Source organism: Trachemys scripta, chromosome 9, assembly GCF_013100865.1.
Source record: "Trachemys scripta elegans isolate TJP31775 chromosome 9, CAS_Tse_1.0, whole genome shotgun sequence".
In the NCBI taxonomy this organism is placed as follows: Eukaryota; Metazoa; Chordata; order Testudines; family Emydidae; genus Trachemys; species Trachemys scripta.
The window spans coordinates 103,488,087-103,513,309 of NC_048306.1; the positions used below are offsets into that span (position 1 = coordinate 103,488,087).

At 50.6% G+C, this 25,223-nt stretch overlaps 1 protein-coding gene across 3 annotated transcripts in view; it reads right to left on the minus strand.

The window, feature by feature from the left end:
• ACADVL (acyl-CoA dehydrogenase very long chain) overlaps positions 1 to 25,223 on the minus strand; it is a 41,272-nt gene that overhangs the window by 9,970 nt on the left and 6,079 nt on the right. For 2 of the 3 annotated variants that reach the window (XM_034782335.1, XM_034782337.1), the window contains 10 exons: positions 25,071 to 25,135; positions 23,825 to 23,959; positions 22,209 to 22,353; positions 21,461 to 21,590; positions 17,288 to 17,410; positions 10,910 to 11,108; positions 9,889 to 9,993; positions 8,039 to 8,125; positions 2,410 to 2,472; positions 2,158 to 2,259 (listed from right to left, as the gene is read on the minus strand). In XM_034782335.1, coding sequence (XP_034638226.1) covers positions 2,158 to 2,259; positions 2,410 to 2,472; positions 8,039 to 8,125; positions 9,889 to 9,993; positions 10,910 to 11,108; positions 17,288 to 17,410; positions 21,461 to 21,590; positions 22,209 to 22,353; positions 23,825 to 23,959; positions 25,071 to 25,135 — 1,154 coding nt within the window. The remainder of the gene's footprint in view (positions 1 to 2,157; positions 2,260 to 2,409; positions 2,473 to 8,038; positions 8,126 to 9,888; positions 9,994 to 10,909; positions 11,109 to 17,287; positions 17,411 to 21,460; positions 21,591 to 22,208; positions 22,354 to 23,824; positions 23,960 to 25,070; positions 25,136 to 25,223) is intronic. The other variant, XM_034782336.1, reaches the window with a different exon arrangement.

Genomic DNA, 25,223 nt, shown 5'->3' on the forward strand with positions numbered 1-25,223 from the left:
CAAGGGCTCCATTAACTGAAGAAGAGAACAAAGTCTATAGCATTAAAAATTGAGACGGGGACGTGTCTAAGATAGGTGACAAATCTGAGGAACTGTCCCCTATTGAGGTGTCAACCGAGGAGATTTTGAAACAAACTGATACATTAAACAGTAATAAGTCACCAGGAGCAAGTGGTATTCACCCAAGAGTTCTACAGAAAGTCAAATACAAAACTGCAGAACTACTAACTGTGGTATGTAATCTGTAATTTAAATCAGACTTTGTACCGGATGACTGGAAGATAGCTAATATAACACAGTTTATTTTAAAAAGGCTCTAGAGGCAATCGTGGCAATTACAGGCTGGTAAGCCTAACTTCAGTACCAGTCAAATTGGTTGAAACTATAGTAAAGAACAGAATGATCAGACACATGGATAAACACAATATTTTGGCAAAGAGGAAACACAGCTTTTGGAAAGGGAAATCATGCCTCACCAACTTCTTAGATTCTTTGAGGGTGTCGACAAGTATGTGGACAAAGATGATCCAGTAGATAGAGTACACTTGGGCTTTCAGAAAGTAAGCAGTCATGGAATACGAGGGAAAGTCCTCTCATGGATCAGTAACGGGTTAAAAGATAGGAAACACAGGGTAGGAATAAAGGGTCAGTTTTCACAGGGGAGAGAGGTAAATAGCGGGGTTCCCCCAGGGATTTGTACTGGGACTAGAGCTGTTAGACATATTCATAAATGATCTGGAAAAGGGAGTGAACGGTGAAGTGGCAAAGTTTTCATTTGATACTAAATTACTCAAGATAGTTAAGTCCAAAGCAGATAGTGAAGAGTTACAGAGGGATCTCACAAAACTGTGTGACTGGGCAACAAAATGGCAGATGAAATTAAATGCTTATAAGTGCAAAGTAATACACACTGGAAAACATAATCCCAAGTACGCATACAAAATGATGGGGTCTATATGAGCTGTTACCACTCAATAAATATGTTGGAGTCATTGTGGATAGTTCTATGAAAACATTTGCTCAATGTGCAGCGGCAGTCAAAAATGCTACCAGAATTTCAGGAACTATTAGGAAAGGGATAGATAAGAAGACAGAAAATTCCATAATGCCACTATAAAAATCCATGGTATGCCCACACCTTGAATACTGCATGCAGTTCTGGTTGCTCCATCTCAAAAAAGATAAATTAGAATTGGGGAAAGTACAGAAGGGCAACAAAAATGATTATGGTTATAGAACAGCTATGAGGAGAGATTGAAAAGACTGGGACTGTCCATCTTGGAAAAGAGACAAGGGGGGATATGGAGAGAGCTATAAAATCACAAATGGTGTGGAGAAAGTGAATAAGGAAGTATTATTTACGCCTTCACATGGGAGCAGCACAAGAGCTGGGTACATTTGTTATTATTTAAGCCAACGGGGCTGAATAAAGAGTGCAGAATTTGGCCCATACCATCAGCAATGGACCTTTGCCACAAAATTCAGATCAGGCTCCAAATTCCAAAACATCCCCCCACCTGCCCCGCCCTTCCTGTCACAGCTCCGGGTGTTCAGACACAGGGTTTGGTTCAGCCAATTTCATACAGCTCCTTCTAGCCATGAAATGTGGATCTGGATCTGGGTTTAGATTCAACCCCCAGTGCTGGGACTGTTCGGATCTGAGCACATTTGATTCAGGCCCATCTCTACAGCCTATACTTTATCCTCCCATGCGATTTCGGAGAGGGCTTTCCGCAGCAGTGGCTAACGCTCTGCGCTGCGGGTGGGTGCGAGGAGGCTGTGCTGCAGTTGCAAGGTTCATAGCTGACTCCACTAGAATCCCTTCCCCCTGGGGCTCCCAGGGAACATTCTCTGCAGAGGCAGCTCCACCAGCCTTTGTGCTCCCCCCTGCATCCAGCCAGCCCAGCTGGCCAGTGTGGGGCAGAGGCACAGCGCTGCCCTCTTCCCACCCTGGCTTCCTCCCCACACCTTGGAGAGGCTGTTGCTGGTGGAGGCACTAGCACAGTGCAGGGACTCTGCTCCTAGTCCCAGGGCAGATTCCTGGCCCCCTCTCCCAGCTGTGCAGTGCCAGCTGCAACATGGCCCTGCATGCTCGCTCTGGGCTGGAAAATGCCAAGGCCTTTAAGGGGAGGTATTTGCCCTCAGAAAGCCCCTTACCTCAACGCCCGTCAGTGCCACAAACAAGCGAAGGATATCATTGGTGCCCTCAAAAATGCGGAAAATCCTCAGGTCCCTCAAGACTCTTTCGACACCAGTTTCCTGTGCAAACAAAGACCGTAATAGACTCAAGTGATCCCAGCAAGGGGAGTGCACACAGCTGCCTTGGCAGAGCACTCCAAGCTTCTGAATACTGCCTTGAAAATGATGCACGTGGTTCTGTTCTTGGTGGATGGAACCAAGCTCGTTTACCTGCATGTATCCCATTCCTCCAAGGACCTGGATGCACTCGTCTGTGACGTACCAGGCTGCTTCCTAAAGATAAAAACATCACAGTGCAATAGAGGGGAATGTTTCTAGTCTCGATGTGATAACTCAGATGTGTCACCATAACAGCAGTTAGCACAGCGGCTCTGGGCAGTCCTAGGTGGGCCTGCGTTTGTTATAATACTGTGATGTCCACGGTGGTTACGTGTTAGTTACCTGTGCTGTATCTCAGATGGATGCACACCCAGGGCACCAAAACCAGAGACCTTTTTCCCCTTGCAGAACTCCTTGGGGCAGCCCTGGCACACGCCCCAGGCTCGTGTTACCAGGTGACGGCATAAAGGGAGACCCATCCTGAGCCTCCCTCCTTTCTTTCTTACTGGAAATCAGTGAGTTTGACTCCAGTGTAGAGGGGAAGGAGGTGGGTTGTGGGATGGACATGTGCAACACATCTCAAATGACAACAGTCACAGAACAGGTAAGTAGCCATTTTTTCTTCTTCAAGTGATCGCACATCCCCATTCCACATCAGGTGACTCACAAGCACTTTGGCAAGGATGAGGGTTTTGGAGTCTGTCTGAGCAAGGACTGCAACACCACTCATCCAAACCCAGCACCATCTCTCAGTGCTTGGGAAACAGCTTCGTGTCTAGTGAAAGGAGGCACCAATGACCAGGCTGCAGCTCTGTGAATATCACTCATGTGCACCTGACCCAGGAACGCAGCTCACGCTGCTTGAGCTCTTGTAGAATGCACTGAAACTCCCCCAGGCAGAGGGACCTCAGCAATGGCAGAGCACAATAGGGTGCAGGACGAGATCCAGAAAGATAGTCTCTACCCAGACAGGGCGACCCTTCAGTCTGGCAGACAGAGAAATCAACAGCTGAGGAAACAGCCTAAACTGTTTCGTCTTGTCCAAGTAACAAGCCAACGCCCTTTGGACATCCCATGCATGGAGCCCTCCTCATCTTCACGAGGCTTCAGAAAAAAGCTCAGTAAGTAGGTAGGCTGATTAAGGTGAAAGTGCAAGACTACTTTAGTCAGAAATGTAGGGTGAGGATGCAAATCAACCTCATCTGTATAGAAAACTACATCTGGAGGGTCAGCACCTAACGCACACTGCTCTGCTACCCTGCTGGCAGAAGCACCAGGAATGATGCTTTCATGGAAAGATGGAGCAAGGAATGTGGAGCCATAGGTTCAAAAGGTGGAACCATTAGAGCCTGCAACAGCTGTAGGATAAATATGACATTAAAGAGTTGGCGTTACCTTAAGTTTGGTTAAGGAAATATCTGTGCTATGAAGAAAGGCCCCGACTAGCATGTAGAAGGAAGGCCTTGAAAAGAATGAGTGACAAGGCCAGAAGGAATGAAGGAGGGAGGTTCAAAGAATAACTGATGAGATATGGGGAAGGCAGGGGTGGCTGCGGATGAGGATTATAAAGGTATGCTCCTGCCCGAGTTTGCATAACACTCTTGGAATCAGAGGGACGGGATTAAAGGCATATAGTAGCTTGTCCTTCCATGACAGCAGGAAATCATCTGATATAGATCCTGGGCTGTGACCTGCTCTGGAACAAAACAGGTGACACTTCCTGTTCAGATGATAACCAAGACATCTATTTCTGGTACCCCCACGACTGAGTTCTTGATCTGACCAAAGACCCTGAGTCTGACGGTCTCCTAGGTAGGATCCCCACCCCAGGGATGAAGCATTTGTGACCAATGTCGTGGAGGACAGAGTCGAGGAGAAAGGAAATCCTTTGCATACATTGGCAGGGTCCACCCACCAATCTAGGGATGACAAGATGCTTGCAGGTATGCGAGTCAGCATGTCCAATGGATGACGAGATGGTCAGTAGAGTGACTTCACCCACCGTGCACGCCTCTGTGATGCAAAGGCTGCCATGCTGAGTCACGTATGTGCAAGCTGCCCTGTGCCCCAGAAGTCTCAGGCAATTCCTTCCTGTTGTGCAAGGATGGGCTTTGAGGTCTGCACAGAGGTCCTGTATTGCTTGGACTCTGGCCAGGCACAAGGGTGCTCTTGCTGAAGTCGAGTCTAGATCTGCCCCAATAGGCCTGATTTTCTGCACAGGGCTGAGTACTCACTTATCCTTGTCAGAACGAAAGCCACCCTGGATCTCGTTGATGTCCCTGAATTAACCAGTCATCCAGGTACAGGAATTCCTGGACATCTGGCTTTCTGAGATGTGCTGTCGCCAGGGCCATGCACTTTGAAAAGACTCACAGGGCTGAAGATGGACTGAAAGGCAGGACAGTGAACGGATAATAATGTTGGCCACGATGAACCTTCCTCCTGCGGCTCTGGTGGATGGCTGTGTGGAAATCAGTCAAGTCGAGAGCGGCAAACCAGTCATTGGGATCTAGAGATGGATAACAGAGGCTACACTTACATGGGGAAATTTTATCTCTTTATGTATTTGTTTAGGTTTTGCAGGTGCAAAATAGGTTTGAGTCTTCTCTCAGAAGGAATGGGAATAGAATCCCTTCCCCCAGTGTTGAGGAGGGACCTCTCTGGCTCCCAATTGTAAACCAGATGGTATTTCTTGGATAAGAAAAGTCTTGTGAGATTGGCCCCTGAAAAGGGACTGGGGCTGGGTATCTAGATACCCTGGCTAGGTAGGGGGAATAGAGACAAACTGCAGGGAATATCCTAGTTCCACTGTGCTTGGTATCCAGCGACTGACTGAAATATGGGTCCAATCAGCTAGGAAATGGGATAACCTGCTGCCAAAGGGAGTGATAAGAGAGATGAGATCCAGATGCAGTGGTACTCTGGCCTCGACTAAGAAGTCCAACAGGCTGCTGAGAGGTCGAACACTGTCTTGATGAAGTCAAAGCAGATGGAGGAGGAGGTGGCCTTGTCCTGTGGAATTTATTTCATCTCTGCTTCCTCAGGCTGCCTCTGAGGGTAAAATGGTACCACTGGGTTGTCTGAGGAGGAAAGTGCCTGAAGGTTCCTTCCCAGCGATCTAAGGGCTGCCCTAGAATCTTTTAGGGAATGCAGCGCTTCATTGGCTTTCCCTGTAAACAAATTAGGGCCCTTAAACAGGAGATCCTCAGTTGTCGGTTGGATCTCCGCTGGAATCCCAGATGCTTGCAGCCACGAAGAGCATCACATCATAGGCACAGATGCCATCACTCTAGCCTCAGCCTATTCAAGATGGCTTGATGGGAAAATCTGGCTACCAGAAAACCCTTGTTAATCATGGCTCAATATTCCTGTCTAACCTCTTCTGGCAGTTTGTCAATAAAGTTAGCCCTGTTACCAAAGACTGGGAAACTGTATCTGGCCAGGAGAGCCTGGTAATTTATTCTCCTGACCTGTAACCCTGACATTGCATAAAGGTTTCTTCCAAAAAGATTTTGCAGTGAAAGAGTTTTTTGGAGTCATCATTTTGAGGTGGATTTGGCATGACCTTGGCGTGATTTCTCATTGACTGCAGCCACCATCGAGCCCAGGGTAGAGTGCGAATAGAAATGTTCATGACCTTGGAATGGCACTTGGTATCTGTTCTCTGGGCAGTGGGAGGAAGCGATCCTGGTGTTTGCCATATAATTTCTGTAGGCTCCAGGATGGCTTAATTAATCAGTAGAGCTACTCTACCAGGTCCTGAAGTATGTAAGACATTTCTCCAGACATTTCTCCTTGTCTCAGAGGTGACTTAGACAAGTGAGGTCCCGGAGAAGTATGGAAAGTGGATGGCGTGCTCCACGGGTTCCAGAGGGCCCACAGATAAGTCCTGGTGCCCCAGTGAAAAGTAGCCCATGGCCTCTTGTCTCTAGACCTGCCCTGAGAGAGCCCCAGTACCAAGATCTGGATCACTGCAAGGAGGATAGAGAATTATGAGATCTCCTATAATAGGACTGGGATGCATAAGATTCCTTGGAGACACAGTACTCCGTGGGGCAGGTGACTGGGACTTGTGGCTGGATGTGGCAGTAGTGGGACAGCAGGGTGGCTGACCCTGGGAGAGTACCAAGTGTTTGAGTTGCAGCTGCTCATCGTAGGTACCGACGTTTGCCGCACTGAAGCCGGAATCGAATGGTACGTCACTGATGATGTAGACAGTTCCGGAGCTTGTGAAGAAGTAGCTCCTACCAATGACCAAAGCAAGTCTCTAGCTACTGCATACAGGCTGTTGTGGGTGTCGAGGATGACATGTGTAGCCGTGTGCTGGCGTGCAGATGATACAGATAGCCCAGGCCAAGAAGTTGGTCCCAATAGTACAGAGGATGGTACCAGAGTCAAAGAGCTCCCTGATGAGGAAGATCTGTTAGGCTTAGAGGCATGTGGGTCACAGGATTCAGCTTCTTGTCGGGTCCTGGGGAGGGAGAACAATGCCTCCCTTCTGAACCTCTCTGAGGAGGGATAACGGAGACGTCTGGCGGTCACCCCATGATGGAGTAGAGCCCAGGGACTATGTGCCAAGCAGCAGGGCTTGGAGGGAGGACACAAGTCAGCTTGCATCAAAACACAACAAAGTCTCACCTCCTGAAATGGTTTGGTCCTAATTTTGAACCCCCTACAAATCAGGCACCTGCCCTGAACGTGGCCCTCCCCCAAACCCTTCAGCCACCAGTCATGAGGGTCACGGACAGACAGAGACCTATTACAGCCAGAACGTTGTTTAACACCCGGGGAACTCAACATGCCCCAGCACCACGTGTGGACAGGCCTAACTACAAGTCTGAAAACCCAACAGAAAATGGACTGAAATGAGCCATTATCTAACCAACAGCCGAACTATTTACATCACTTTACAGACTTCTCTCAGAGGAAAAGGGAAGATTGTGCAAGCAGGCACACACGCGCCCCAACCGACCATGGGTGGTGAGGAAGAACTGAAGGGGGGTCGGGGTGGCTCTGCCCCTTTATACCATCAGCTGGTAGCATGAGCGTGCAGCGGTCGCATATGCCACCCTGACAGGTACCACTCAGGGAAAAAGTTCTCCAGCTTCAGCACACTGGGTGTGCAGACACCTGATGTGGCCTGGCCACATGCAATCACTCAGCGAAGAACTGCAGGCCCTGAATTGCTAGGTTCTGCTGCTGACTCCACAAGGGCTGCTACAGCACGGCACTGCGGCAGCAGCCGGGAAGTCAACGCAGGCAATGCTGCGGGAAACAGCCTGGTCTGGAGAGAGACTTGTAGGGAAGCCAGCTCCAGTGGACACTGCTTAGTCACACCTGCCTGAGCAGATTCCCTTTGCATTGTCCATGCCCAGCAGTGAGAACCGGGTGGTTTGGGGCGGAGGGATCTTCCAGGAGAAGGGCGGGACAGGAACAGGCCACCTGCTGGAAGCAGGAGAGGCCGATCGCAGTCCGGGAGGGAGCTGCTCTCTGGCTCCAGGGTTGATGCCTCAGCTGGGGTTCCTGAGGGTGCAATCTCTGGGGTGCAGTGCCACCTGCGAGGAGAGAATACCTTGCCTCTGCAGCACACCTTTCCCTTCCAGTGGGACACCGACGTGACAAAGCCCTGATACCTGCTACTGCTCAGCCACGGGGCAGCATGAGCCCAACACTGACAGGCCACACTTGCTCTGACCCCTCCTCGCAGAGACATCTCGCGCTGGGAATCAAACACACTTACTGAGGCAAAAATCTTGCTGATTGAAGCTTCGAGCTTGTAATCGGGCACCTTCATGTCCATGTTGGCGCTCACCACGTAGGCCATCGACTGAAGGGAAACCAGCCATTTGCCTTTGGTTACACAGTGTATGTGCCCAAGACACCATCCCATGCCCCGGGGTATGCTGTATGGAGGGCCTGGCTTGGCTCAGCTCCATCCTCTCCTTCTCTTCTGCAGCGGGCACCGCCCATCAGAGGTCCCATCTCCAATTCTATCCTTTCCATGCTGTCCCCTGCAGGCATAAGGCCCATTCTGACCTGATTCATAAGGGCACTACCCTCTCCTCCTTCCATCCCCCCTCAGCCCAATTCCCTGCCCTGCACACGAGAAGCCAGGCAGCCAGTGAAGGGCAGGCTGAGGGGCAGGAAGATGTGGTGGCATGTGCAGGAAGCGGGATATTACACTCATTTGTTCTACCTTATTTCCAATTAGACTGTAAATGCTGGGGCAGGCCTTCCCAAGTGCTCAGACAGCACCATGCTCACGGGGACCAGATCCTGCCTGGGCAGCTGGGCACTGCTGCAATACCACCTGGGCTGCTCTTCAGCAGCTGAAAACCAGCAGAGCGCCACTGGCTTTCATTTACTCACAGTCGTCAGTGGATCTCTGCTGGCTTCTTAAACCAGCTCACAACAGAGACTGCTGCTAGTAACCTGCAGCCTGCTGCACCCAAGGCTGGCACACAACTGCCCGGGGGGGCACACAGCTCCTGCCAGCTCAGCAAAAGGCCACAACAATTAGGGGAAAATGCAATATGCATGTTCCAGGTGATACTGGAGAGAGAGAGAGATACAGTCCTTGCCCACTGAAGTGCCTCCTCTCCTGCAGGGTGAATTCCCTGGAATTGTGAGTTCCTGGATTGGTTGGCTGGCTTTTGGTCAGGGTGGGAGAGGAAAGGGGTGTTTTGTTTGTGTTTTTGGGAGGATTGGGGTTGCTTGTTTTTTGTAAACCCAAGGCTGCTTTCAACCTGCCGGACAGGAGGAATTTTAAAGGGCCAGAGCTGCAGGCAACGTGGAATTACTCAAGCTGGAATTTGGCCAGGGTGCTGGGGTTACACAGCCCCAGTCCTATGAACCGGTCTATGGGAACATTGCCAAAACTCAGCACAGTGCTCCCAATACCACTCTGGGACACTGGCTCAGAGTCAGAGGGCCTGATTCTTCCCAAATGCACATGGGTTTCACGCCAGCTTTATGCCAGAGTCTTTATGGCATGACTCCCACTTTACAGCAGTGTAGGCAAGCACAGAATCAAGCCCAGAGAAATAAGGGCTGCCCAGTTATTTGCCAACACCTGGAAGTCTCATCCAAACACTGAGCCAACCCCGCCTGCCAGCTCAGCCTATGAGACAGGACACCAGCACAAACTGAGATGGCAGCAGGTAAAATCTGTTCTATTTGATATAGATTTTTATACCATCTGCATCACCGTAGTATCTGAGTGCCAACCACTCATGCATTAAACAACATCTAAAATCAAGTGTGGGTCACTATCTCTCATCCAGTCCCCAGGGGGAGACCTGGGTGTGCAGTGGACTGTTTTGTTTTTTCGTTGTGTTTATTTATGACAACACTGCTCTGTGTTTATATCAGAGAAGGCAGGTCAGATAATGTGCCTGGGGCTTGAGAAGGGAGGGGGGAGGTTTGGGATGGTTCTTAGGCCATGGTGGAGTTCATTCCAGAGTCTGGGACCAGCCCCCCAGAACGCCCTGTCTCCTGAACAGACAAGCTTTACCCTGTAAGTCCTGCTGTGCCTGTGCAATGGAGCTGTTGACCATGGTCTTGAGCCTGCAATCGAGAAGAATTTCTCACCTCTGTAACATAGTGCAGCATGGCCATCCGTGCAATCTTCTCCTGAATAGCCCCATAGTTGCTGATCTTGTCTCCAAACTGCTTACGATTAGCGGCATGATCAACCTGGTGTTACACAAGATCCCGTGATCACAGCAAGAAGCTAATGTAACGCAGACAAGTGGAATTTTGTCTGTGTCCGAGCTGCAGGATTTGGCCACATATTTCAATTTTAAACAAAATCGAGTCGAAATATCTATACTAAGAGGTCGCGCCCTATGTAGCTGGTGTTGGCCGAGCTTGCTGCACACCCCGGCATCTCTCCCATCCCCACAAGATCCCTGTGTGCCACCCTCCTACCCCCTCTAGTTCAGGGACTCACTGCAACCCTCCCATTCACTCCCCCATGCCAGGGACTCTGTGTATATTCCATTTCCCCCTTTCGGGTTTTCCAATTTCCAAAATCAATAGGGTTCTGCCCAGGATGCCTAGAAAAATTTCTGACATTTTGCAATCAATTAGATACAGCCTTCCAAAGGTATCACATTACATCCAATCAGAAATGCCACCAAGTTAATTCAAAGGATCTTGTAAGCTCAGCCATCAACTTAACTCCAGTCCCAGAGCCTGAGCCCTTAGCCCAATCTCATCCCATTACACAGAGAGAACAAGAAGAATTTCTGTCTAAAACATATGCAGCTAAGTAAGCTAAGGTCCCAAATCTGGACAAGTCTTACAAGCATGTGGAGAATCCCACTGAAGCCATCAGGACCACACACATGCTTAAAATTAAACACTGACTAAATGCAGATCTTCGACCTGTTAGCTCTTCCAGCATCAGCTCCTGTCTCTCTCTCTGGATGTACATGTAATATGAGTTTCCCAGAGCCGATCCACCACGGGGGTGTCTCACAGAATAAATGAGCACTGCGTCTCACTGACTACGCTCTGCTAACATGTGGGACAGCTGGACAGCCCATTTTCAATTGCCCTGCACAAACCTTCCGCACTATCTACTCCTGTGTAAAGAACAAGAACGTACAGCTTTGACGATCACTCCACGCATGGTGCCTGACAGGGCAGAGGCCATCCCAAAGCGCCCGTTGTTCAGTATGGTCACGGCGACCAGGAAGCCTTTTCCGAGCTCCCCAAGCAGATTTTCTGCTGGCACCTTCACGTTATCAAAGTGCACTTCAGCTGTATTGGAACACTTGATCCCCATCTTCTTCTCTGGGGGACCACTGACAAAACAGAAAAAAACCAGAGATGGCCTCAACCTGACTGAGACCTTTGGACATGCACACCTAGCTGCATGTGCAGTTTCTGTATCTGTGCATGCAAATAAGCATTCTCACATGCATGCTGGTAACTGCATACCCTGGCCCTGATCCTGCAAAGGGCCAAGTGCCCTCTAACTCACAGTGAAGTCAATGGAAGTTGAGGGGACTCAGCTCCTGGTAGGATCCAAGTTACTTGCTCTACACGTAATAAAACCTGGCAGTGTGCAAAGGTCAGTGCACGTTTACGTGTGGTAATTCTGTGTGCAAATAAAATGTTAACAGAATGTCTTATATAGAAACAGGGAGCAGTTTAAACATAAAATACATTAAATAACCATTGCATCTTTCTAAAGGCTCTAGAACGGCTACCTTGTACCCTATGCCGGACCATGTAGCTGCATAACCTCAAGCACTGTAATGCCAACACTTCTCTCCTAGTTTGTCATACTCATTGTAGCAAATCGCTCAGCAGAGGGAAGTTTAAAGGAACATGGATTATATTTTGATATAAATAGAAAGTGAAAGTGGTGCGTGAGCATAACGGTCTAGCACCCTCTTGTGGCTGGAGACCTGGAAAGCACATCCAAGGACTTCAGCACCTGATAGACAGCTGGATAATCATTATAGCATCCCTGGTTAAAGTCCCACCTGATGGTGCTTGACCCTACAAGGTGCTGAGTCCCTCCAGGATCAGGCATGGCATTTGGCATGGCAGGATGGTGTGGTCAGATGTTCGGCTGCATGTGTGTGTTATCCCAGTGTGCTGTCCCAGCTCTGCACAGACAGCTGGCACAGCACACCTCAAGTGAACCGTTAAGATACAAAGGCACCCTGCCATGTTTATTGTCGACAGCACGGTACTAGGATCCCGCAGACTCTACCGGACCATTAATATATGTATGCCCATAACAATGGACCAGCTCAGTGAACAGCGGGACTTTCCGCTCCCCTCTAGACTAGACAGAGACACTCTCTTTGAGGCTCCATTTTATACATCAATACAAAAAGTTACGTACTGCCCCCGGACGTCGTTAGTTGACACCCTCTGATGTAGCTGGTTACACCCCATCACCTTGTACATCTTTATCCATCACAGTGTCATCCTGACCTTATCTTTAGGATGGGGTCAGCGTGCTCCTGTTATCTTTAGGAAGTGTGTTGGTATCAAGGTGTTCTGGTACCACTCTTCTGGTGTTTGTGCGAGTGCTTTGTGCCCAGCACCTCTTAGGAATGTGTGTTTTTGCAATATCAGTCCTGTTCTTGCCAGATTCTGTAAGCAGGGCCTGCCTCTAGCTCACAGCCTGATTTTGCTTTATATCAGCAAAGTTTTGACTGCTACTTTAGCCCAGGCCTCATACCAGGCCTCTGATACAAGGGTTCATGTCTCAGGCTCTCTTCCTGCTACATTCCCCCACTTTTTGTCTTTTTATGGGGAAGATGTTTACCCATCATCCCGGAAAAGCATAATGCATGGGCTGAAGATGACCCAACGGGCTAAACACTGTTATGTGGTTACTTTACTTTGCCATTTATGCCCCATCTGTCCCTTAGTTTGCACATTCCCTCGTATGATTGACGGACAGATTTTATTTTTTAATTGTGTTTAGTTTTTTATGGTGGGCCTGGGAATGTTAGGCCCATGACCAGGACTGAGGAATGTAGTTTTGTGATTGAGCTTTGGGGACACTTCTAGATAATTAATATGTATGGATAAAATGGATATGGTGTATATATTTGTATGTTATATATGGGTATATATGTATAGCATGTATGTGTACATATGACAGCACTTTATATTTAAGCATAACAATTTTTTTCTAGTCTGGGTGGTGTAGTTTGGCCCTTGTGGTACTGGAGATAGCAACATTTTTTTAATTAGGGCAATTAGTTACCACCTGTATTACTGTGTTTTTAAATATTGAGATAGGCATTATTACAGTCTGTTTCACAGGGCCGTGTATATGAGAAGTAAACCAGAAATGTGGAGTAGTGACATTACAAACGAGGCCTTTTTATATAAAGGTTTTGTAATTAGTTACTGTGCTGTGCTGTTCAGTCATGTTCTAGGTTACTCTTACTGCTGATTACCTTCGGGTAAACGTTATTGGGCAGGAAACAGGAATGGCTTTTTTGTTTTCTTGGTTGCATGGCTTTGTGATAACCCAGTAGCTGAGATAGATTTAGTTGTTTTTTTATGGATGCTGCTTTTTAGATAACCTACTGAATGGACAGTAACTACTCTATTAAATATCACTGGGTTAGGATTTAGTGTTGGTACCCAGACACTAAACAAGATTGTTTTGAATAACGTGCTTTATTTAGGATGCAGTGTCACTGATCTCAAAGTGTGACTGCGACTACCAGGGAAATTGTTTACCTAATTTGTAGTTACTATGTAACTAAATTTTTTTTATTAGGGTTTTTTTTTTGGGGGGGGGGGGGGGGGGGGGGGGGGGCTTGCATGTTGTTTGCTGCCATTTGTTTGTTGATTTTTGCCTGTGGGTTGGTTGAACAGTTTAGTAAAGTTATGCACATTGTAAATGTAGTACAGCAATAATACAGTACAGCAATAAAACTGTTGCTTTTACACAGTAGCTAAATTTAAATTAAATGATAGTTTATTTTGGTCCAGGTAGTAGTTTGTAGCTGATTGCCAATTTAATTGTCTATATACAGTAGACTGAAGTGCAGTTGACCAGTTTTTTTACTTATAAAGCACTTCATTCTTTTTTTGATGCTTGGGGTTTTTGTTTGTTTGTTTGTTTGTTTTTTAACTGTATACGGATATCTGGTGTTTTTGTGGTGTAATTTTTTTGGTTTCTAGGATGCAACCTTATACAACTAAAGTTTTTGTTTGTTTGTCTGACATTTTTGTAAACGTGTGCAGTACCAGTTTCAGACAAGCTGCAATTCAAGGTCACTGGGACAGCACCAGCTGAATGATGACTTAGTTTTAATGCTACCAGTCTGTAATCTAAAATCCAACCCAGCAGCATTAATATCTGCCGTTATCTCTTGGCACCTCACTAGGGGGCTGTGAAAGTTCAGTGGCTTCAGTAACCTTTACAAGCCAGTTCGAGAAACCTGCTCAGAGGAGAGCTGTGACTAACTGCAATATTTTTAATTGCACCACAAAAGTGAAATCAGCCTATAAAAACACTCGGTCAGGAGAGGAAGGCTACTCTATTGTCAGCTAGTAATGAGGAAAACAAAACAACACTTATATTCATTACACTTTTCATTGTTAAAAGTGCACAAACTAGCCAATGATAACCCCACTTTTGGGTGGCAGGGAAATATTGCTATCGCCTTTGAACTGACCAGGAAATCAAGGCATACGGTGGTTAAGAGACTTGCCGAAGAGCATACAACAAGTCAGTGCTGGAAAGACAGATCCTGGATCTTACTCCTAGGTTGAGTCATGTAAACAGAAGGACATAGGAGCATAAGAATGGCCATAGTGCAAGCGTTCTCAAACTTCATTGCACTGCCACCCCCTTCTCACAACTAAATTACTACACAACCCCAGGAGGCGGGACTAAAGTCTGAGCCCACCCAAGCCCCACTGCCCTGGGGGAGGGGAGGGGGCAAAGCCCAAGGGCTTCAATCCCAGGTAGGGGGCCTGTACTCTGAGCCCCAATGTCCAGGGCTGAAGCCCTCAGACTTCGGCTTCAGCCCAGCCCCAGGCGGTAGGGCTCGGGCTTCAGCCCCGGCCCCCAGCGAGTCTAAGCCAGCCCTAGTAACCCCATTAAAATTGGCTCATGACACACTTCGGGGTCCTGACCCACAGTTTGAGATCTACTGCCATAGTGGGTCAGACCAATGGTCCATCTAGCCCAGAATGCTGTCTTCCGACAGCGACCAATGCCAGGTGCCCCAGAGGAAAAGAACAGTACCAGGCAATTATCGTGTGATCCATCCCATCATCCAGTTCCAGCTTCTGGCAGTTACAAGTTTAGGGACACCCAGAGCGTGGGGTTGCATCCCTGACCATATTGGCTAGTAGCCATTGATGGACCTATTCTCCATGAACTTATCTAGTTCTTTTTTGAATCCTGTTATACTTTTGGCCTTCACAATATCCCCTGGCAATGAGTTCCACAGGTTAACTGTACATTGTGTGAAGAAATATTTCCTTATGTTTGTTTTAAACCTGCTGCCTATTAATTTCATGGGTGTGTAGCCCTAAGGATTAATCTGATTGCTTGCATAGATATATCTTTTCTTATAAATTGGAGTATTTGATGTAATAGGTTTATAGATTTTGTGACAAAGTTCCTCCTCTATCTTGGTGGGTCCTGCACTTATTGGCGGATTTTCTTGCCTCAGAGATTCACCATGTGGGTTGGGGAACAGCCCAGAGACCTTCCCCTTTGGAAGAACCCACAGTCTAGGTCAATTGGGAGGTTTGGAGGGGGAACCCGGGCCCACCCTCTACTCCGGGTTCCAGCCCAGGGCCCTGTGGACTGCAGCTGTCTATAGTGCCTCCTGTAACAGCTGCATGACAGCTACAACTCCCTGGGCTACTTCCCCATGGCCTCCTCCAAACACCTTCCTTATTCTCACCACAGGACCTTCCTCCTGGTGTCTGATAACACTTGTGCTCCTCAGTTGTCCAGCAGCACACCCTCTCCCTCTCAGCGCCTTGCGCCTCTTGCTCCCAGCTCCTCACACTCACACCACAAACTGAAGTGAGCTCCTTTTAAAACCAAGGTGCCCTGATTAGCCTGCCTTAATTGATTCTAGCAGCTTCTTCTTGACTCCAGGTGTCCTAATTAGCCTGCCTACCTTAACTGGTTCTAGCAGGTTCCTGATTACTCTAGTACAGCCCCTGCGCTGGTCACTCAGGGAACAGAAAACTACTCATTCAGTGACCAGTATATTTGCCTTCTACCAGATTCCTGTACCCCACTGGTCTGGGTCTGTCACAATTTATATTAAAAACAAGTTTGGCTGTAATGCAAGAGACCTACAGGCCAAAACCCTGTATGTTAAGCTAAGGCAAAGTCAGCATATTTTGGGACCCTTTACCCTGAAAAGTAAAGATGACCCAAATAGATAAAACACCCACGCAGATGTCTAGAGACCTTTTACCTAAACCAATAGACAATGAAGGATGGCAAAGGGGATTTTTCAAAGTGGTACCCACAGACTTAACAAGTACACCACAAATGCGTACATACCAGTCATCATTACGCAAATGCATACTAGCCTATGGGGTAAGTATACCCTAACATTTCTGTGGGGGAAGGATGAAATTTGGGCATAAGAGGAAGGATTTCCAACCAATGCCCTATGAAAAGGTGATTCATCTCGCCATTTTGGAGGCAATCTACTCTTCATTGTCTCCATCTTCAACAACGTATCGATGCTCCCCATCTATGACGGCTATTAACTATTAACAGGCTGTACTTTGTTTCTTTTCAAACTTTAAGTTTTAAGGAGACTCGGCTAAGCTTGGTTCCCCTACGCTTTATTTCAGTTTAAGGTTTGTTAAGTTAAGTTAGAGCGTAAACAGCTTTAACAGCTCTCCATCAGTTTCTTCTGATAGAGGTGTGAAGCCGGAACCGCCAGAGGTTTAATAACACCAGGTTATTAAAACAGAGTGTGAGTGTTAACCAAAGTCTGCAGCAGATAATATTGTATTACCATATGTATCACTGGAATAACAGTCATACAATTGCAACTCCAATTCTAACTGTTTTACCATTTGCTATTCCATTGATTCTAATAAAAGGTCTTTCTGACTACATCTGTCTGAGTGTGAGCTTCCTGTCATACCCCCGAAGGTCCTTTTATAAACTCTGTGAAGCCTGATTCAGGATGAATTTTATCTTCTGATCAAACAAATTGGCGAGCCTAAACCCATACTAATTAATATCCATAATAATCATTAATTAAAATTAATTAAATAAAATTAAATGAAATCAACATTAACAACACACCCCAAATCAGGCTACAGGAAACTCCTGGTTTTTGTGTGATGTGAAGGGGTAACACTTTCCTATTCACTATCTCCACACCAGTCATGATTTTATAGACCTTTATCATATCCCCCTGAGTCTCTTTTCTAAACTGAACAGTCCCAGTCCTTGTAATATCTCCTCAAACCGTGCCTGTTAGGTTATAAACTTTCTTACCTGGTCACTCCCCCAAATGCTCTCTCCACAATGAAGGCTGAGATTTTGTCCTTCACTTCCCCTGTTGGCTCCTTTACCGGGGTCTTGGCAAACACTGTGAAGATCTCAGCTGTCCCTCCATTACTGGAACCCAAAGCAATTAGGGAAACAGTGAGCCCCAGATCCCAACCGCCTATATATAATCAGGCTCTTCTCTTTCCCTCTCAGTGGTTTCCCTTTTTCCATTACATCCTTTTACACACACTTTTTACTGCAGTTAATAATAACAGCAGCTAGCCTGTGTGTAATCAGCCCTAGCACAACATTTCACGCAGTCAGAGACAAACAATAATTCATCTTCCTCACCTCCTGGGAGGGAGTAATTAGACTGCATTAGCCAGAGACAATTCAGAGGTGAGGCAGATGGTGAATAAATTACACACCCTGGTTGAATGAGTGCATCCCACGCACTAAGGCTTGCATGTATACACAAGTTGTAGTGCTTTACCCACACTGGCCTAGTTAAAGTGATACAGCCCCTAGTATGGGCACTACAGGAGGAGGAATAAGCTATAACATCATACAGTCTCTTTATACCAATATATCTGAGTGCGTACCAAAGGTTGTACCAGTGTGAGCAATTCGGTAAAAAGTCACACCCCTACCTGACAAAGTTATACTAGTGCCAAACCTGTGTATGGAGCAGGCCTACAGGAAGAAGAGGAAGGCTGTAGCAGGAAAAGGAGCCAGGGATGGGTAAAGTAAAGTCAAGTCCCTTTCTTTTAGCTAAGACCTTGTTATACCTTCCTGCTGGTTGTCTTCCCTAATATAAACGTGCTCTTCCATCCCCTCACCATAAACTTCCCTGACACCTGATTACTGACATACAACTGGCTCTGCCCATTACACTCCTTAGAAAGTGGCCTAGAGAGACAAGGGACTTGCCCAAGTCATACAGGCACTCAGTGGCAGAATGGGACCTAGAACTCGGGAGTGCCTCACTCCCAGAGTGGTGCTCAGTACACTCTACCTTGCTGCCTCTCCTTGGCCCACAGGAAAACATCCTGATTCAGTCACTGGGACCAAAGCACGTGCTGAAATGTTGTCTTGGCTCAGGACCCTAGTTAGCACTGGTCACAGATGCTCGCTAACATCTTACACCCTAACCAGCAGGGGCAGGGGAGCTGGTTCAACTGACATTAGAAACCACTCTTCTGAATCATCACTCCAGCTCTGCATCATAAGGTTTGGAGAAGTCCCACATCTCCTCCTCCTTCCAGGCCCACAGCTGCCTCGCTGTACCAGGGTCTGGATGATCCCAAATGACCCAAGGAAGGCTGCTCCCAGGAGATGTCCATCCTGGTGTGTAGAACAAGAGACCTGGACTGTTTGGATCAGGTACTGACAAGCCCCAAACCCTCCAAAAGCTGCCAAGGGTCAGAGGTACCCTCCACCCCCAATCAGCCAAACCATCTGGGCTTTTGCAGAGTGCCCTGTGGCCGGGGACCCGGCTGCCTGCTCTCTCCTGGGGTGAAGGAGGAGCAGCTGTGCTGGAGTCCGTGTAAAGTTGACATGAGAGCAGATTCACTTCCCAGCGGGGGTGCAGACCTGCACAGTGTAGGCAGGGCAGTGGCTGGAGGGAAACATGTGTAAAAGGGGTTTCAAAGAGTAGCCCACAATATTTAACGCCTTTGCCCTGTGCTGTAGCGGGGCCGAGTGGCACCGGAATGTAGGGTTACCATATTTCCACAAGCAAAAAAGAGAACACGGGGGGAGGGGCCCCACTTTAGCCCCACCCTTGCCCTGCCCCGCCCCCATCCACTCCCTCCCACTTTCCACCCTGACTGCCCCCCTCAGAACCCCCAACCCCTCCCACTCCTTGTCCCCTGACTGCCCCCTCCTGGGACCCCTGCCACTAATGCCCCCTAGGATCCCACCCCCTATCTAAGCTGCCCTGTTTCTTGTCCCTTGACTGCCCCCTCCTGAGAACCCCCAACCCTAACTGCCCCCCTAGGACCCTACCTGTCCCCTGACTGCCCCAACCCTTATCCACACCCCCACCCCATATTCACACCCTCGCCCCCAGACAGACCCCCGGGACTCCCATGCTCTAGCCAACTGCTCCCCGCCCCCGACAGGACCCCCAGAACTCCCGACCCATCCAACCCCCTCTTCTCCCTGCCTGCCTTGACTCCTCTCCACACCCCTGCCCCCCTGACGGACCCCCCAGAACCCCAGACCCATCTAACCCCCCCGTCCCCGACTGTCCCAACCCCTCTCCACAGCCCTGACCCCCCGGCAACCCCCCCAGGATGCCTGGCCTGTCTAACCCCCCCTGCTCCCTGTCCCTGACTGTCCTAACCCCTCTCCACACCCCTGTCCCCCTGACAGCCCCTCCCCGAACTCCCAACCCATCCAACCCCCACCCCCCGGTCCCCTGACCAGGGCTGGCTTTAAAGAGCCCAGGAATCAGGGTGCACTCTGGCCAAAGCTCCGGCTGGGGTTGCGGGGCTTGGGGCTGGGCTGGAGGTGCTCGGCCAGGGCAGGACCGGTGTGCTCGGACGGAACCGGGGCTGTTGCCCTAGGGCCCGAGCCGGGCCGGGCCGGAGCTGCTGGGACTGGGGGCGCTCGGCTGGCGCCGCTCAGCCAGGGCTGGGCTGGCGCGCTCGGCCGGAACCGGGGCCACCACCTTGGGGCCCGAGCCGGGCCGGAGCTGCTGGGGCCGGGGGTGCTCAGCCGGCCGGTGCCGCTCAGCCAGAACCGGGGCCGGTGCCCTTGGGCCTGAGTCGAGCCAGGCCGGAGCCGCTGGGGCCAGGGCCGCGCCTCCCCAGAGTTCTCCTCCTCGCGTCCCCCCAGCTCCAGCCCCAGCTTACCTGCTGCTGCCTCCCGCCTGCCCCTGCTTTTTATCAGACTTCCCGCGAAGCTCTGATTGGCAGGAAGCAGGGGAGGGGGAGGAGCAGGGGGCGGAGCGGTCAGGGGAGGGGAGGAGGGGGAAGACAGCTGTGGGGCCGGACGGCGTGGTACGGCTGCAGGGGCTGCAGGGGATGGGGGGAGCCGGGAAGGGGCTTTGGCTGCCAAGCGGCACTTGGCCGCCGCTTTTCTGTCCATAAATAGCCAACCGGGGGGAAATCCCGGACATTTTTAGATTTTTAAAAATCCCCCCTGGACGGCTATTTATAGACCGAAAAGCCGGACATGTCCGGGGAAATCCGGACATATGGTAGCCCTACCGGAATGGCATAGCAGCACTTTTGCCGCACACGGCATGAGCCTGCACGCATGGTGTGTGTGTGTCAGGCTACTTGGGGGGGGGGTCTTCTGGTAGTACTGACTTATGCACATTCAGGACTACACCTCGGCCTTTGGCATGAGCCCAGCCCTCTTGTTTGGCTTCTGGGGGGGCTGCTGCACATGCTGCCCGGCTCCGCGACTCCATTTCAGAGCAGGTCACATGTTCCCCGTTGAGCTCCCCGCTTGTTCCCTCCCACAGGATGCAGCACCCATCTCAAGGAACAGGCTTCCCTTGGGAGTGACTGGGGCTAGGGGAGAGAGACTGAGAATGGAGGGGCAGGGCCAAGGGGCTGTGACTGGTGTCCTGGGAGCCCTAAGGGGCCGTGACTGACACTGAACAGGGGGAAGAGGCAGCAAGAGGCCATGACTGGTGCTGGGTAGGAAGTTGGGGGGCACAGGTTGGCGCTGGGTCAGGCGGGGAGCTGTGACCACACCATGGGAGACGGAGGAGCCTGACTGACACCTCAGGGACGAGCACCAGAGCAGCCAGGAGAGCGAATTGCCGCCTTGTGAACAAGGCTGTCCCACACTCAGCGTCCTCACCCAGCGAGCCGAGAGGGAGGGACAAGGAACGGAGCGCACTGCTCAAACAAGAGCCGCTGACCTGGCAACGGACTTCACTTCCCCACTGAACACTTCCAACAGGGAAGGGCAGGAAGGAAATGCTGACCCCAAGCAGGGCTGGGCCCAGGCTGCAGGATTCATCCCCCTCCGTGACCCCGGCAGTGGACCCTGCGCCAGACCTTGCAGGCTTTGGGAGCTCCATTCAAAGCGCATTTCTTGCTGTTACACTGAGCACGAGCTCCGATGGCTTTGGGCACTTCCTGTGTCACTGGGGCCTGCGGGAGCTCCTGGCTCTCACGGGACCTCGAGGAACCCTTTCGGCCTCCCGGCTTCTCTCACCTGATCCATATTTTCCCGCCGTTCAGGGTGTAGAATTTCCCACACTCGCTGAGCTCGGCGACGGTTTTAATAGATGCCGCGTCTGAGCCACTAGATGGCTCCGTCAGGCAGAAGGCGGCAATGGTCTCTCCTGCAGAAGGGAGCAAAACGGTCACCGATGGCCCAGCCTTTAACAGCACGGAGAGCACAAAGCAACCCACATGCAGCCAGGCTCAGCAGGGGGCCCAGGACCCCCACTGCCCTGAGGGCTCCCCCCTATGCAGCAGGGAGTGAGTCCGTGGCAGGTGGGCACATAGGAAGGGATGAGGATGGGGTACATCCATGTGCACCCCAGTGCGACCAGCTGGCCGTATGTAAACGGACAGCTACAGAAAGCTGCACTTTTCTGCAACTCAACTGGTGCTAGCAGGTGGCTGCCTTGCCTTGGGCATCCCGCAGATCCCCTACTGGCACAGCGACATGCCAGCCTGCAGTGTGAGCTCGAAGGCTGTGCTCTGGGGGGGCTTGAGGGCTCCTGCCCTGAACTGGCAGAGCAGGGCAGAGAAGCTTGCACAGAGCTCGCCTGTGCTACACCTAGCTCTCCCCACTGCGGTCAGCCACCCGCGGTCACCACCCCTCCCCACAGCCTGCAAGCAGAGTGCTGAAAGCCCGGCTCAGAGACCTGCAGAAGCCCGGAGGGTGGGTAAAGATCTACATTATACCTTGCATAGGGCACAACGGCAAGAAGAAAACAGGCCCTGCTCCCTACCAGATGCTAGCTTGGGCAGGTATTTCTCCTTCTGACTCTGGGTCCCAAAGAGCAGGATTCCCTTAAAGCCGATTGACTGGTGAGCACCGAGGCTTATGCCCACACCAAGGTCATGCACTCCAACCACCTCCACAACCCGAGCATACTGAAGGGAAAGCAAAAGAGAAGTGGTGGGGATGGGGATTAGGTTGGAACCGCTGCCCAGTTTGACCTTCAGATGCAACAGCTTCTGGGGACTCCACATCAACACCAATATTAGCACTGCTCCCCATCTGCTCCTCCTAATCACCCTGCCATGGCCCAGTGCAGGACACTGAGGGCACAGACCAGTCATCAGGAGCCCTCAGACACTCTCAGGCCCCATTCAGCTGTCTGATCCCTGCACCGCACTGTCTGGCTCACAACAGCAGAGGGGAGGAGGTGGGGGAAGGTTTGGGTAGAACTTTTAAAAAGAAGGAAAAGAAAACCCACACCTAGCGAGATATGCACATTGGAGATGTTACTGATACATTATCTGTCTACCACTGTGTCTGTCTTGTCTATTTAGGTACTGCCTCTGACTGTTTGGCCGAGCAGCACCCAGCCACCAGAATCGATGGTACTGAATATTTATTGATGGAATTACTAGAAAGCAAGACTCAGGGAAGTGACTAGACTACTGTCATATAGCAAGAGGATACCAGGCCTGGGAACAGAACCTGGTTCTCCTCATTCCCACGCTGGTCCCCTATCCCACACTGCCTCACCTCTGAACTATCCAGGTGATACTTTCACACTCCCTAGCTACTATAATGGGCACAGGATAAAAACCTAGCTGGAGGGATGGGTGGAGCTCAGCATGGCAGCGGGAGGCTTTCCAGTGACTGTTGGTCTACTGCCTGTAGGAACAGTCCTGGTCCGGGCTGACAGGTGACATGGCTTCAGATCTTCCAGAGTGTTAGGCCGGGTGGGTACAAACTGTCCAACTATATTTTCTGTGCTGTTACAATTAAACTCTGGCAGCAGTAAAGCTTGGACGCTGCATAGGGAGGTGAAGCTTGTCCACACACACTGACACATAACTGTATGTGGCTCATTGGTGACTGACAGCACGCAGCAAGCTGGATTCATAAGCCTGATGCACAGGAGCCCAGGAATAGTACATCTCTCACTGCAGCATATGGGCACTTCTCAGGCTGAGCACCGCCACGCTCCCTAGGCAGGGCTTAATTTGGAATGAAACAGGTGCCGGGGCTCCAGCAATTATTTTACTTTCAGAACTGATGAAGGAAGCCCACAGGTGCCAGGGTCCTGAACCGCCAGGCCTGGCGCACATGAAGAACTGTCCCTTCGCCTCTGTATCACAGCCACGCTCTTCTCTGCTCCCAACCTCTTCCAGGAAGTGACTACCATGTTACAACGGGGTAGGAGCCACGGGCCAGCGAGGAGAGAACGGGCCCAGCTGACCTGGCATGTCAGGACAGCTCTCACGCTCCAAGTCAAACCCAGGGGATGCTGGATCTGAATTCCATGCCTAGCCCCACCCATCACAGGCCTAAGCCAGACACCCGGCTCCAAACCCTCGACCTAGCCCCTACTGTCCCCTCAGGCCTGCGCCCCCCAAGGCTCTGTCTTACCTGGGTGTTCGTCAGCCCAATTCCCCCCAGCTCCTCGGGCACCTGCAGCCCAAAGGCTCCCATCTCCTTCAGCCCTGCCAGGGTGGCCGTCTCAATACTCTCCAGCTTCTCGTTCTCCACAGGATCATTAACCTCCTTCAAATAATGAAAGGGAGCGAGTGAAAGGCAGGTGCAGTGCCCAGGTGAACGCTGCCCGGGCTGCGTGGGGCAGGGTCCGAAGGGCTGGGAAAGGCTACGTTTATGCATTGCCTACCTCCCTGGCACCAAGGAGCTGCTGGATCCTAGAGCAGGCCAGCTGGGCGCTGGTGTGTTAGTGTCCTGCTGTTGCTGTGCGAGTGAGCCCGATGGTCAGAGTATGTGTGGGGGGGGAGGGGCGCCTCTGAGTGGGCGATCTATGCTCTGATTTCCCGTCCCCTCTGCCCCCACCCCACACTCCCTTCCTCCCCCCAAGCCTGTCCTCTGTCTCTGGGGAGAGCCAGGCCACGCAGAGCCACCCTGTCCTTCAAATATCCCTGGAGAAAGACCTCCCACATGAGCTTCTTCACTGCCAACACCTGACCGGCTAACCCACGCCTCGGTCTGACANGCCCAGGTGAACGCTGCCCGGGCTGCGTGGGGCAGGGTCCGAAGGGCTGGGAAAGGCTACGTTTATGCATTGCCTACCTCCCTGGCACCAAGGAGCTGCTGGATCCTAGAGCAGGCCAGCTGGGCGCTGGTGTGTTAGTGTCCTGCTGTTGCTGTGCGAGTGAGCCCGATGGTCAGAGTATGTGTGGGGGGGGAGGGGCGCCTCTGAGTGGGCGATCTATGCTCTGATTTCCCGTCCCCTCTGCCCCCACCCCACACTCCCTTCCTCCCCCCAAGCCTGTCCTCTGTCTCTGGGGAGAGCCAGGCCACGCAGAGCCACCCTGTCCTTCAAATATCCCTGGAGAAAGACCTCCCACATGAGCTTCTTCACTGCCAACACCTGACCGGCTAACCCACGCCTCGGTCTGACAGCCGTGGTGCTTTGTATGAGACACGGGCATTAGAGGCACTCGGGAAATCACAATCAGGAGAAGAACGTGGATGTGCACATGCACATCTGCATCCTCCAGGTTTCAGAAAGAGGGTGGATTCCCCAGGAGAAGTAGTTTTTTACATGGGCCATCCCATGTCACTGTCTGAGGAAGACAAAGTCCTTTTCTTTTGTTTACAACGCACACTTCAGGCTAATCCGTAATCAAACAGGCAGCAGACTGCCACTGACCTCAAAGAAGCGGGTGCAGGGATCTACCAGGGCTTGCAGGGACTGCGTCTGCTCCATTGAGAGCACTAAAGAGGGACAAAGATGCAGCTGGATTAGCAGGATGTGTCTAACCCTCATCACTTTATTACATGGTTTGACACCAACGCCCTTAGG